General features: G+C 35.0%; 2 protein-coding genes across 2 annotated transcripts; one reads left to right on the forward strand and one right to left on the reverse strand.

Moving 5' to 3' along the window:
* The first annotated feature begins 2,338 nt into the window (after nt 1–2,338).
* LOTGIDRAFT_194055 (hypothetical protein) lies at nt 2,339–3,944 on the forward strand. The gene has a single exon (XM_009063267.1). The coding sequence runs from the start codon at nt 2,389–2,391 to the stop codon at nt 3,925–3,927; it is 1,539 nt and encodes a 512-aa protein (XP_009061515.1). The 5' UTR covers nt 2,339–2,388; the 3' UTR covers nt 3,928–3,944.
* Nucleotides 3,945–5,738: 1,794 nt separating this feature from the next.
* On the reverse strand, nt 5,739–13,090 carry LOTGIDRAFT_127065 (hypothetical protein; the record flags this gene model as incomplete). The annotated part of the gene is made up of 16 exons (XM_009063268.1): nt 5,739–5,842; nt 6,245–6,359; nt 6,471–6,665; nt 6,888–7,007; nt 7,214–7,294; nt 7,761–7,876; nt 8,309–8,419; nt 8,710–8,807; nt 9,283–9,412; nt 9,827–9,980; nt 10,563–10,803; nt 11,130–11,214; nt 11,668–11,747; nt 12,116–12,240; nt 12,537–12,605; nt 13,034–13,090. The coding sequence occupies 16 exons, from the start codon at nt 13,088–13,090 to the stop codon at nt 5,739–5,741; spliced, it is 1,881 nt and encodes a 626-aa protein (XP_009061516.1).
* Between the last annotated feature and the right edge of the window lie 1,887 nt (nt 13,091–14,977).

The raw sequence follows: 14,977 nt of genomic DNA on the forward strand, positions 1-14,977 counted from the left end.
CAGAGTGAAGTTAGCCGGTGTTGAAAAGCAAGGTCAATACAATGGAATTAATTATGCTGATTTCATACTACACGACAGCAGAATGTCGTGGGTGGCGTTGTGGAATGGAATATCGACTAATTCAGTACCAGACTGGTTTACACGGTCGAGAAGACCTACAAGATTCCCAGTACAAGGCGGACAGTCTAGGGTTAAATAGTCCGATAAAACATTTTATGGGTCTATCTCTTTCGATCCATTATCGAAATTTCATTAACTGGCTCCATTAAATTTTTAAAACCGCCGAGGTCGTGCTAATGAACCAAAAAATGATAATTTCAGTTCGCGGTCACCTTGACTTGATTTCAAGGTCAATAAAGAATACTGTCCAAATTACTTCGCTTTCTGTTGGATTTTCTATTCTTCTTCCATTACAATCCAGTCCACTAAGGTACCCTATCGGGTGTTTATGGCTAGGGGTTGTTAAAAAAGAGCCATTTTCGACAAAACGGGGCATTTCACTAATATCAAACAAATTTTGCTCTCATAACATGTTGAACATTAGTGGGGCAGGCGTCTCAACTAGGCTAGATAAGCGGGGGCCCGTGGACTTAAGTATGTTAGGTTGAGGTCCCTCTTCTGGATATTTTTAATCATTTCTCTGAAAGCCTTGATTAATTCCTGTTATTGAAAGATTTAAAGTCTGTAGTTAATGCTATTTCACTCAGTTGAATATTGCTGGTTGCTTAGTTTGATGGTAATTATAATTTTTTAGGGGATTTACATTTATTATTTTGTATTTTTTTCTGCGGGTTGGAGGACACTTAGGTGTGAGGCCCGCGGACTTTGTTCAACCAGTCCCTATGGTAGGAATTTTAGGTTGTCACATTGCAGTTAAGTAATGTTACGAAAGCGCAGTAGGTCTAGTTGAGCCACCGAGGCAGAGGATGTGTATCTAGAAAACGCCCGAACGAATCCCCTTGAGGCAAGGGGTCTGAGACGCACAGAAGCCAACGGATTTCAGATGGCCTTTTATGAATTTTGAGATTTAAGAGGGCTTAATTGTGACTTCAAAATAAAACCTTTCACATGCCTGAAGGGACATAGGCCTACTGTGTACGAAGCTCTGGTTGACCCCCCTGTCCTCCCTACCCACTTTTGGCTCCACCACTGCCATTGGAACTATAAAGACACTGTAGGGCCTTTGACGTAGCATATATTTAGAAAAATTGGAGCAAGCTCCAAAAGCGCAAATTTAAGCAATTAAGAGTGCTTAAGTTAGCACCCCCGCCCCCTTTTTCTTGGCATTTAGGGTTCAGGTCAAGGTTCTTACACCTATTATTACAATTATTTCGCGCGCATAGTATAACCTTGACCTTGAAATTGTAAACAATATGGATGTTGAAGTATATTTCATTGCATACCGGTAACTGAAATGAGAACAATTAGGAAGAAGAAGAGGTTCAAAACTACATGTTTTAAGTGAACTGTAAGTGATTGAAAGCAATAAGTGAGATATCAAATCATATTTATGGCCCATGTAAATCTTATTTTCATATATTAGCTCACCTTGGATAGTATGTCTTTTTACAGCCGAAGAACAAACTGTAGTCTCACACTGTATTGTGCTGAGGCTTACCAGAATGTAGATATTTGTCTTCTGAATTGAATTTTGATTATTTGTGCCGACCTGTACAAAATGTATACATCAGTAGGCCAATGTAGGCTAGATGGCTACTAATGTGTAGCTATGCCTACCTAAAGTTCTTGAAGTGCTTCCATAGCCTGAAACAGGGAGTGGGGGGGAGGGGCATCTGAATACCTCGGCTCTCCTTTTGGAGGTAACTAATTGCGGTGAGGGATGAGAAATTCCTTAATACTCTGCTGATTTTAAAATCTTTATTAATTGCAGATCTGTGAAGTTCTAACAGATTGACAAGGATGAGTTTCCATCTTATAATTCATGCTGTTTCTATTGCTTTTATAGCTACTTTAATACCCAAATATTTACACCTTACTTACAAACATGAGGAACTTGAAGTCTTGTACCAGTCATGTATGAATCATATCGAAGGAAAATTGGCTGAACCAAAAGATGTCTCTAGTGATACTCGCCAAGAAATAGAAACATTTAGTAAAGTGACCATAGCACATGGTTTCGGTGAGAAAACGGAAGAGTATGAGCCGAGCGAAGTGGAATATTTTAATGAATATCTTGGATCCAAAAGTCAGGATAATGGACAATCGCCTCAAGTTGATGATTATTCTGGAACGCAATTCTCTGACAAATCTGTTAACAACAAAGTTTTATTTTCTGAGTCAAATATTGATGCCAGTGATTCCAAAGATGTTAAAGCAAGTGCAACTGTTAATTCGAATGATGCAAAAAATGAACAATCATCTCTATCAATGGAGACTTCTGTTCATTGTAAGGGAAATGAACGTTCAGAACGATTTTGCCATTTTGAAAACTTATGCTATCACAATGAACATAAAGATTTCATATTCTTCATGGCAAATGCAAGTATGATCGAAAATGTTCCGTCTGATTCTCAAAATATTTTAGACTTGTCTTCAGTGGCAGATCATACTTTACATTTTTTTTCATTTCTGTATTTACCAAGTGAAACGATGACCGATTTTACTGTGAAATGGATAAATCGACGTAGTTTGATATTCAATAGATTTAAACCAGATAATATCATGCATATACTACATGATGATATATTACCATTACATCACACCTTGAAACAAATAAAAGGGAATTTCAAATTAAATCGTAATACGCAAGAAAAATTTGATATTCAGATTTTAACTTTTGAAGATTGGCCCGATGACATAGAATATCAATTTCTTTACGACTTATTTTCAAGACATGACATGCTTACTGTAAATTCGTTGAAAAAAATGGGTGAATTAGTGTGTTTTAGTGATGTATATGTTGGTATCTCAAAAGAGACGACGTGGTATCAGTATGGATTTTATGTTCCACAGGGTCCTGTACCGAATTCAAAGGTAACATCTAGTCAAATACAAGACACTGTGAATTATGTATTATCTCATATAGACACCGAATGTACTCTATGTAACCTTGGACCATACCTTGTTTTGTTGTCCCGAAAAGAAACCAGACGTATTCTTAATGAAATGGATCTCAGCATATCAATAGCTCAGCATATAGGCATGAAAGTTTTGTCAGTGAGTTTAGAAACACATTCGTTAGTAGATATTATTAATTTAATTAGGAATTCTAAGGGTTTGATTGGTATGCATGGATCTCTGTTAGCCCTGGCAATATTTCTTCAACCAGGGAGCATTTTAATAGAGTTGTTCCCCTTTGCCATTAATCCTGCCCATTATACTCCATATAAAACATTATCAGGTATACCGTCTATGAATATTTATTATGCAAATTGGGTGAATACAAATGAAGAAAATACTGTTATGCATCCGGATTGGCCACCCGAATTAGGTGGCATTTCTGATTTAAAGGATCAACAGGAAATAATGAACCAAAAGGAGGTTCCGAAGCATTTATGTTGTGATGATCCCTCATGGTTATTTCATATTTACCAAGACACAATTGTGGACATTAATACTATAATTCAGTTAGTAAAAACAATGCTAACTGCCTCTATAAATGAAAACACTAGTGAAAAGGCTCGAAATATCGTGGCAGGACCAGTAAGAGACTTGAACTGTGTGACAGAAAAAAATTCTATTCGTGTGAAATGGAAAGCACCATGGAGTCTTCGATATATACCACATAAAACGGTCCAATATCAGTTATTTATTTTTAATACTCAATTGAATTCAACTACGTCTTTTTTGATAACCAATACGATCTATACGTATAATAAAACTGAAGCTACTTATTCCTTTTTGGTATGGGTTCAATGTCAACTTGACAATTTAAAAGGTTACTTGAGTAATCTTGTAAAGTGTTAATAAAGGAATTTTCTTATATGTTTTATTAAGTGTCAAAAAATTACTTTGCACATAGGACTCGTAGATAAATATGGATTGATTAACCCCCAGTCCCCTCCCCCCTCTCTCCAAAATGCCTGCGGATTGACATGGCCCACAAAAAAAATTTTAAAATCCTAAATACCTGGTTCTGTAAGCATCTTTGACAATTCTGTGGGCTATACTCAACAAAGCGTCAATTTTATGATAATAAAAACGCCAAAGAGTCACTTGGATAGGAAAGAAACAATTATATTTTACAAGGATAGCAACTTAGGTTCACAATTAAGGATTCCTTGTACAAGCTGGTCCTTGGCCAAACCTCTTGGTATTGATCTATCCGGGATTATCTATACACATGACCTAAAGGCACATTCGCTCGATGTAACCAAGCAAATGATGTCACATAGACAACCGACGCTCTGACCGCCTGTGCTAAAGAACATCACGATGACAAGTCGAAAAAACCCAGTTGCTGAATGGCATCAAGTGTTCCAAAAAGTGGGCATGCTTAACATCAGCCACAATACTTCTATGTGAAATAAAAAGTTTTCAGACATAGCCTAAAAAATGGCCATGGGAACACTTTGGATCACACAGCATAAAATTAATATTAGCTATGTGGACTCTCAAAAATAATAAATCACAATACACAAAACATTATTCTATTTTAATGTACAAATACATTCAACAATCTTACATTATATATTAATATCTTGTAATGTCATCTCTTTTTCATTTTTCTCTTCAACTCATTTTTCCTTAAATACACAATATTCACTTAAACTATCATTTTCATTATTAGATCATTAAATATTTCAATAAATATTCTCTAATGCTGTGAATTCAAATGCCACTTCTAGCCCTTGCGATACCAAAACAATATTCCAGTATTCTGATTGGTCCAAAATTTTATTTTTTTTCTAAAATAAGACTCGTAATTACTAAATATTGTGCGAAAATGCAGAAATTATATTCGTTCCCTTTTAATGACATTTCTGTGTGAATAGTCCCATATACTGTTAAAATTTTTACAATAAAGAATGCTTAGCACACTTCTTTAAAGAACTGTTATGAACTTGTATCATAATGTAGATATGAAAACAAGTTCTACTTGTCCAACTTCAGTAGGGTTGCAGGATGAAAATAGTCGGTTGTCTGAAGATCACATAGCGTGAAACTCTGAGTAACAACATGATTTTTTAAGTTCTGTTTAAATATTTCTATATCACTCTATAATTAATTTATTTAGCACTATTTTAACAGTGTATTTCAATATCACTCTACAATTGATGTATTGAGCACTATTTTAACAGTGAAAATATTTTATTATAGTAAAGAATCAAACAAATAATTCAGTATTTTACATTTTTTCAATGACCAGAATAAAGATTTGTCATATCACAGGTTAGATGTGGAATATCTCCTTGAATGAAATACATGGTTCACAGTATCAATTTAAAGTCGAAATCCACATTTCTTGTGTCTCCAGTTTCATTCACTTTTGCCTACAGAAGAGATTGGACTTGCACTGTTCAATGTTTTAAGCTGTCCAATACGTTATTTACTAATATTTGAACCAGCTTGACTTCTTTATGATAAAACTTCCCGACAGAGACACTACACCTCGGGTAAACACAATCAAGCTTTAAGCTCTGAAGCTCAAGTCAGTATCTTTCTGAAAACACATGATAAACTCAAATTTGTCAGTCAAATGCAATCTCCACATCAAGTTAATGTTACATCCATTTATAATGGAATTTATTAAGAGAAATGTCTCTAAGTCAATAATATTAGGCTGGAGTTGCTTCTTGATCTTTTTTGTCTTCCCTAGGTTCTTTCTCTTTATTCCAATTTTCTAAACCTTTAGGTAAAGTTGTGTCTTCTTCAAATGATCCTGAAACAGAAAAAGAACCATCTTGAAAACTGTAATATTACATAATATTGCATCCTATCACATCAAATTAGAGTGAAGTTTTAGTTTGATGGATTTATTTCCCAAAACCCTAATTCAAAAATTAAATTTAAATTTCACAGTTATATAGGTGGCACTTGATTGATGAGTTCTGAACAGGTTCCAATTCTGGCCTCAATCAAACGATACAGAACTGGATTATGTCGCATTCAAAATCTACCCTTCCATTCTTTTCTCTGCCATTTTGATTTCTGTCTGTACCTACTATTTTTCAGCACACCATTGAATGTGCGGTTGATTCCTTGAACTCACCAATAAATCACGCCCATGGTCACCAAGTTCCACCCAAAGTGGACATCGATTTTAGAACATAAGTTTGCTTACCTGTGCCCTCAACGAATTCTTCATATGTTGATTTTTCAGCAAAAGGTCTTTCACCTAATAGTTCTACCATATCAGCTTTATCTAATTTTTCTTTTTCTAATAATCTTAAAGCTACCTGTAAAAAGTATCAAGCCAGGATGAGCCTAAGACAATAACTATGTCAAAGCTGGATCAATTCTGCAGACGCCAACTGATGGGTATTAAAACAGTGTCCAATGTTACATACCTTTTCAACATCGTCTTTATGTTTGGTTAATAAATTTACAGTTCTATCATAGGCTTGTTTAACTAGATATCTGACTTCTTCATCTATAAGTTGTGCTGTTTGTTCACTGTATGGTTTATCAAACACCATTTCACCTGGTTTGGGCATATCAAATGACAACTGACCAACTTTGTCGTTCATACCAAAATGTACAACCTGCAACAAATAAAATGGAATTTTACGCAAGGCTATTGATTTGGCTTTATTTGCCAGACATGACCGGTAGGGCAACTCAAATTACCATTGGTCAATATCCTCTGGCATCAAGTATAGGTTAGCCATTACATGTCATTCAATGGTTGTCAAATGCAAAATTTATAGACAACTCTCTTAATGAAATATAAATACATTAATCACTGCTTGGCATTACACACTTACCTGAGAATAAGCACTTTGGGTAACTTTTGAGAGATCGTCCTGAGCTCCAGTTGTTATTTCACCAAAAAATATAGATTCTGATACTCTACCACCTAATGTCATACACATTCTATCTAATAACTGAAATAAAATTAAATCACGCTATACTGTAATTAATCAGGCTTACAGGCAACACCATGGAGTGTTGAGTGCACATTATGGCCTTGTTTTATTGTCCCATCTGAACAACACTTTTTTCACGTCAGCCCCTCTGACCTGCATCACTGACTGGCAAAACTGGGTTGAAAATTATAATTATGCCAAAAGTTAAGGACAAACACTCTTACCTGTTGTTTGGTGTATAAATATTGATCTCTAGGTAGATATTGGGCATAACCTAAACCTTTTCCTCTAGGTATAATAGATACCTACAATAACAAAATATATAATAGTTCTTATACACGGTCAAATATTATCTACTGCCCTATATTAGCATGTTATTTGACGCTTTTTACCCCAAAAAATCACGAAAGTTCAAAACCGGAACACAAACCCCACTCCCACTCCTGAAAATACCGCAAATCGAAGTTAGGAATCAGCCATTTTGTTTTTGTATTTGCAATAGTTATATCATGAAGCTTTTCTACACTGAAGTAACAGTGAATCATATGTGCTATACATATGCTTTTGAGCACCTTAAGAAGTTTGATCTAGGGCCTTATCTTCTGAAATCTTAACTTACAAAAATTAAGGTTTTAAACATAATCTGATTGGTTAATCTTAATTCAAAATCAACTTGACCAATCAGATGAAGAGAATATCAAAATCATTCTAAGTTTTGTCTTTTTGATTAAGGCCTCTGTTGATCAGAAGTATCCCAGAAGACTAGAATACCTTAAGGACGGGATCAGCATGTTCTAAATACCAACCAGCAACAGCATGACCTGCCTCGTGATAGGCTACTGTCTTCTTTTCATCTGGCTGTAATACTTGTGTTTTCTTCTCTAAACCTGGTTAAAGCAAAAATCAGCAAACAATTGTTAAAGAGCAGGAATTTGCTAATTTGCTTAAGCAAAGCTTTGCATAAGCACTATTGTAGATTGAATAGCAAAAAGCAATTTTTAATGCTTTTGTGCACAGCAGAATTGAGAAAAACACTTAAAACGAAATGAAATGTAGTAGAATTCTACTTTCTATTTCTTCATATGTCTTTTCTATATATGGCAGAGTATCAAGAAAAGACGAGTTGTCAGTTTAACTTTCAAACACAGATAATTCTGGACACACATGGATTTGAAGGCTCAAATTTTGACGGTGAGCTGTGAACACTATTACTGATTAGCTCAGCTAAAAAATTCCAATTTCTGAGAATAAGGTATGATTGGTCAAACGGATGGCAAACCTGTCCATTTAAAGAGACAGAAATTGATGAAAAAACCTACCTGCTATAACTCTTTCTATTGCCATTTCAAAATGTTTAGCTGAGATTGATGTATTGGCATCTCTAGCAGCTATTAAAGCCGCTTCATTACAAATATTAGCTATATCAGCTCCTAGAAGAGACATAAGGACATATATAGTAAAGACACTAGTGTAATTAGGGGGCAAGATCTATAAAAAATTTATTCTACTTTCACTTTCCAAAATCACATGTATTCTCCAGCTCACCATCATGCACCCTGTCAATGAAATCATCACTAGGCAACTAAGTAAACATAAAAAATTGGACAATCTGAGTTCCTGAACTTTGATTGGCTGATAATACTTGAAACCCTGTGCAGCAACACCGAACTATTGGAACTTGATTTCACATCATCGATTTATGTATCAAAAATGACTTTACCTGAGAAGCCAGGTGTTAAGGCAGCCATTTTCTTAGACATTTCATCCTTGTTTACTTCTGTTTTTAATGGCTTTAAATGAACTTTAAATATTGAAGCTCTGAAAATATAACAATCTGGATGGAGAAAAAAGCAGACCTTCTTATTATATACGGATATTTGAAAAAAAGACAAAACGACACATCCTGGTAAGTTCAATTCACAGACATCAAAAACAAAATCATAATGGAGAAAACAGAAGTGTTCTTGACACCATCAAATAAGCTAGAAAACCTTTTGAAAAACCTCAAAAGTCTCATTCAAAATTCTATGTTTATCAGAGCCAAATTAACAAAACTAAGGTTCACAAGGGTCCTTTCTACCAGCTGGTCCTTGGTCAATCATCTTGGCATTAATCATTCCTAGATTACAAGTACCCATTAACATCTAGGATGAAAGGACTTTTTTGGGAAACAAATTCTTGTTTAATGTCACCAGGCTTTCACACGCCGACCGAGATTAGAACCATCATTGGTTCAAGATAACCAAGCAAATGACGTCATGTAAAGTGTGCAAGTCCTCAATTTTTTTCTTACCTTCCTTTAATATCTGGTGCTGGAACATATATTTGTCTATCAAATCTACCTGGTCTCATTAAAGCAGGATCTAATATATCTACTCTATTAGTAGCTGCTAATACTACTACACCAGTCTGTGTATTAAAACCTGACAACAAATTAACAATGAATTATATTTCTGGATAGATCAATTATACAACCCACAGTTCTTCAGATAAAAATGCCTCTGTGATTGTCAGAGCTGCAGTGGCTCAGTGAGTTAGACGTTTGCTCGCTAACCTGAAGGTCCAGGGTTCAATCCCGGCATAGGTCGAGATAATACCTTTGGATTTTTCAACCCAGGTTTCCCCCTGTCAGTGATGCAGGTCTGTCAGTGATGCAGGTAAGAGGGGCTGACATGGAAAGGTCATCTTGTCGTTCGGATGGGACAATAAACCGAGGCCCTGTGTGCTACAGACAGTTGGCTTATGTCGCTGTCCTGGCAAAATTTCCACTTATTTCCACTTAAGAATCACACATAGTTTCATATGGCATGTGAACAAAACATGCAAAGCTCTCTTACCATCCATTTCTACCAGCATTTGATTTAATGTGTTTTCTTGTTCACTATTTCCACCGAAATTTCTCCCAGTTCGTTTTCTACCAACAGCATCAATTTCATCAATAAATAATATACATGGTGCATTCTTTCTAGCTTGTGCAAACATATCTCTCACCTAATCAATTATAATCAACATTATTAGACAGTTAGACAAGACAACTTACACATAGGTGGCGCTCAATTGGAGAGTTCTGAACAGGTTCTGTCTACTTCTGGCCTCAATCGAATGGTATGAAAGCAAATATGTCACATTTTTCCCATCTTTTTCTATCCCACCATTTTGAATTCTGTCTGCATTTTATGCAAATGATTGTATAGGAATGTAGTCCAGGCTATTTTTAGAAATTTTCTTTCTCTCTCCCTTTTGGGGTTCTTGCATGCCTATTTTTGGGTAAAATTTGGTCTAGATTTGGAATTTGATGTTTGAAATTGCATTATCTTTCAGATTTGGTGAGATGATGAGAGATCTAAAGGCGGAAGGCTAATTCTAAAAATAGTCGTTTTGTGAATACAGCCAATCAGAGCCTTGAACAGAAAAACTGTAAACAATATGCCTATATATGTAACTTTGATGCATGAAAACACGGAAAATAAATCTTATAGTTAAAGCTTGCTGACAAGTGCCGTAAGACATTTAAACAAGAGATGTGCCTAATGATGTCAAAATTTTGGAATGAAAACATGATAATTGTCTTACTCTAGCAGATCCTACTCCAACAAACATTTCTTGAAATTCTGAACCAGACACAGTAATAAATGGAACATTAGCTTCTCCAGCTGTAGCTTTAGCTAATAAAGTTTTACCAGTACCAGGTGGTCCAGTTAACATAGCACCTTTAGGTATTTTAGCTCCTAAATCACTATACTGTTTAGGGTTCTTTAAAAAATTGACAAATTCCATAATTTCTACTTTGGCTTCTTCGCAACCAGCAACATCTCTGGAGGAAAAGATATTAAAAAAATTTAGATTTATTACTCGAAAGGATATGACAATAAATTCTCCAGCATTTCAACTGCATGGTTCCTGCAATTTTCTGCCCAAAAAGTGGCATATTTGCAATATCGATGTTAAAGTTTTTGTTTCTAATAATTAAGTTGTCATTACTTTTCCTTTATAGATTTATTTGGATTATAGAGGAATTCTATTACAGAGGACCAAGTAAGTCTTTGATCAATATTCACTCTTATTGAGATCTAAAATTTGGGTTTTATGTTCAGGGTAAGAGAGAGTTTTCCCTGAAAGAAGATCATCTAAATATGTTACCTAAATTTGACACCAATATCACCTTTAACAACTTTAGCTGTGGATTGTCCAAATCCGAACATTCCACCTGGACCACCTCTTTTTCCTCCTCTTGCTCCCTACAATATACATGAGAAAATGCAGTTTTACACCCTACTTTTCTGCAATTGATCCAGCCAATGAAGACAGACAATCACATGCAATGTGAAAATAAGAAAATTTTGGCATGACAGCACCATAAGCCTACTCTTTTTAGATTTCCAACTGTCAAGGGATCTCTAATGTACATAGTCTGGGGCACATACAGAGTCCCAATTTAAAGTCCTGGCTCAAAAACTAGAAGGTTTACCGATGTCAGCCCCTCACTGACAAGGGAAAAAAGGTTGAAAAATCAGAAGATATCATCTCAACCTAAGCCAAGATTGAACCCTGAACTTTTACATTATTGTGCAAGTGTCTAACTGACTGAGCCACTGCAGCCCCTAATATAATTGAGAAGATATATGATACAGCTTAAATGTCACATTGAATAGTTCACATGCATATGATTTTTGATTACTTACCATCATAGACCTAGCAAACCATATTAAAATAACAAACGGTAAGAAAGTTGAAACCAAAACACCTAAGAATTTGTGCCTGAAAAGTAGAAAGGTATAGTTTCCAAATGATATGAATTGAATTTTACATCCTACTTTTCTGCACTATGCAGGGTGCAATGAGGGAAATTTTGCCAGGACAGCGGCATTAGTTTGCTCTTTTTCGATTTCCAACTGTCCATCTTCAAAGTGCACAGCCTGTAGCACACAGGGCCTCAGTTTATTGTCCAATTTGGATGAGTCGAGGCTTTTCCATGTTAGCCCTTCTTCATTACCGACAGGGGTTGAGTGGGAGAGTTTTTCAAAGACAATTGCTCTTTTCTACAGGGAAAACCATTTGACTTTAGCCAAAGTTCAACTTTAGTCAAGGTAAGAGCACTGCATATGGCCCTTTAAATACTAACTTACAATTCAGTTTCACTTTTATAAACAACATTGATAAAATTAGCAGGTTCAATATTCAACTCTAATTGTGCATTCTCCAAATTTCTTTCAAAAACTTCTACACTTCCAATATTAAACCAAACGGTTGTCTGAAAAGAATAATAAAATCTATGGTAGAACTACAAACACCTAGTGGTACTTCTCTCTAGAGGAGTCCACTTCTATACAACTTTTCTCTCGATTTTGCCATACTTTGGACAAGATTTTGATTAATGGAGCTGTCTTGCCTGTATTGATCTTTAATGCAAAGTAAGTGAACAAATTTAATATCTCAAGTGAAATAGCTCAGTTGGTAGCAAGTTGGATTGTCGTCTGCAAGGAGAAGTCAATGGATTTCAGATGAATTTTGCGTATTTATACTTATAGGGTTTAATTTTCAACTTACATGACTATCTGCACCAGGTAAAAACTTAACTTTAACCCATTGTGTATTTACAACTTCTAATCTTTCCACCTAAAATATTGTAAATCAATCAGTCAAGGCAACTATCTTTGGAGAAATTTTAGGAAATCAACCTAAAGCGCATTAATCATTCATTGAAAGATTGGTATTAAAACACTATTGCAAGATCTCACTTCTACCAAGCCTACATCATATCATGTTCCACCAGAATATAATAAATACATGTATTACAGAAAAACAACGGACATAACACAACCAGAATTATCCATGTTTTAGAGTTAAAAATCTTTATTTGCCATAGAAAAGACAGTGAACAGTGAAATTGCTAGTTGAGTCATTTTTGAAAGAATTGTGCAGTTTTTGTACATTTCTAATACTTCGGAAGACTATTTGCATATATTCAAGACCAAAATCAACCCCTGAAAATGGCAAACCTGTCCCTTTAAGTAACCATGTTTCAAATTTACATATATACTTACATTGCCACTATTGAGATAATTGTTGAGAAATTCTTTCCATGTAATTTCTTTATACATTCCTTCATAATAAGAATAGGTTACAATGGCAGTGAAAGTCAAGGCAGTAGCTATAAGATATCTTGTATTTGGATCATTTAATGGATTACCCCCTCCACCACTACAAACAAAAAATAATCACATTGATAGAAACAACTATTTTTTTAAAAGGATAACAATTTCAGTTCAGGAGGGTCATTAACTCCCAGCTGATCCTTGGTCAAAGCTCTTGGCATTAATATTTCCTAGAATGTCCACACTCATTTACAGGACTAGGAATTTTTTACAAACTTTTAAATTAAATTGTATTGTAATCCTAGGACCAAGTGAGACAAAATTCATGTGACAAAAGCAGCATGCGCCATGTTTATTTTGAGCAATGTCCATCGCAAGCGGCTTATGAAAACACGAACAAATAACAAAGTTTTCTGTTTTCATAAGACAAAATTTTGTTGTCTGCAACTGGCTTAAACTTACCTCCCTCCTCCTCCTCCAGAACCAAACTTCATTGTAATTTTAAACGGTTTAAAATCTGAAAAGTAAAAATCAAAAGAAATTATCAAACTAAGCTTAAATTCCATTCAATAGTTTTGTACAATTCTTCGTCCCTTTAGAACATCTCAAAATAATTCTTATTACACCATTACCTTCATTTTTTGTAGGATCAGGCTCCACAGGTTTGGGATTTTTGGGTTGTTTAGGAGGTGGTGGTGTTGGTTTTTTCAGTTTTTCTGCAAACTTCTCCCAGCCTTTTTCGGATCTGAGAATTGATAATTCTTTCACTAAGTCATCAATACTAGAACCAGTCCATCTTTTAAATAAGTGCAGACCCCTCTGTATCTATAACAAATTAAACAACATAGTACTAAGCACAGGCCAAAGTACGGCTAAGCTTACAGAATACAATTAACAAGAATAGCAAACCAGTTAGGCCAGTCATGGAATTTTAATTAAGCTTATAAAAGCCAGATGCTTGTCCTTTTCAGAAGTCAATCAATGTGACAGCTTATAATATATTTCATATTTTCCCACTCCTTGGAGGATACCAAATAAACAGACGGTAAGTAGGTGTTGACATTGATGGAATGTAGTGTGGACATGTCATTTCGATTTCAATTTGGCCATAAAGCTTGTCTTCAAAGTGCATAAAAACTTGGCCTAGCCTACCAACAGTAGGCCTTATAAAGGGTAGGTAGGCCTAATAAGTAATATTCAATATTGTTATGTAATGCCTAAAAATATACGGTACAAATTTGACTATAGATTTTCATTGCTTCAATTTTAAGGACAAGCTTAGGAAAGACAGTATGAGTTAATTATTCAATTAATTATTACATCATTCATCATTAGACCTATCCTATGGAAATCATAATCTTGTTATGTTATGATTATTATTATTTATCAAATTCAAACCTGAAAATGAAAAAGCAAAAAAGTACAGGTACCTCAACAGGTGTTGATCTAGCCGAAATTAGTCTCTGGAATAGTCGTTCACCCTTTCGTGCAATTAAGCTATATCTGTAAGCCATTTTTCAAAGAGTATTCTTCGGGGTTAAACTTTCATCAGCCAAGTAGAAAAGCAAAGTTACGAAACGGCCTTCATCGTATAAATGGGCAATACGTACTCCGCAGAAAGAAAATCGCAATAAAAATAAGATTATGTAAATTGTCCGAAGTTGTCCGTGGAGTAAATTTTGTTTGAGTTCATCCGAATTAGTTTTATTCCATTTCTGGACGTAAATTTTTGGTCTTGTTGGAATTTGGAGTTTTCAGTTTTTATTGTTCTGGGGAACACCTTTTAAATTTGTAGCATGCAGTAGAGCTATAAATATTGAGTACCCAAAGGAGAAAACTTCGGATTATTAGTGTGGTGTAATTTATTGTATCTTGAACACGTATATATAAAGC

Source organism: Lottia gigantea (assembly GCF_000327385.1).
Source record: "Lottia gigantea unplaced genomic scaffold LOTGIsca_56, whole genome shotgun sequence".
NCBI lineage: Eukaryota > Metazoa > Mollusca > Gastropoda > Lottiidae > Lottia > Lottia gigantea.

What these genes read in the sequence shown, in the direction of transcription:
- LOTGIDRAFT_194055 (XM_009063267.1), top strand. Translation starts at nt 2,389, where the DNA reads ATGGAGACTTCTGTTCATTGTAAGGGAAATGAACGTTCAGAACGATTT.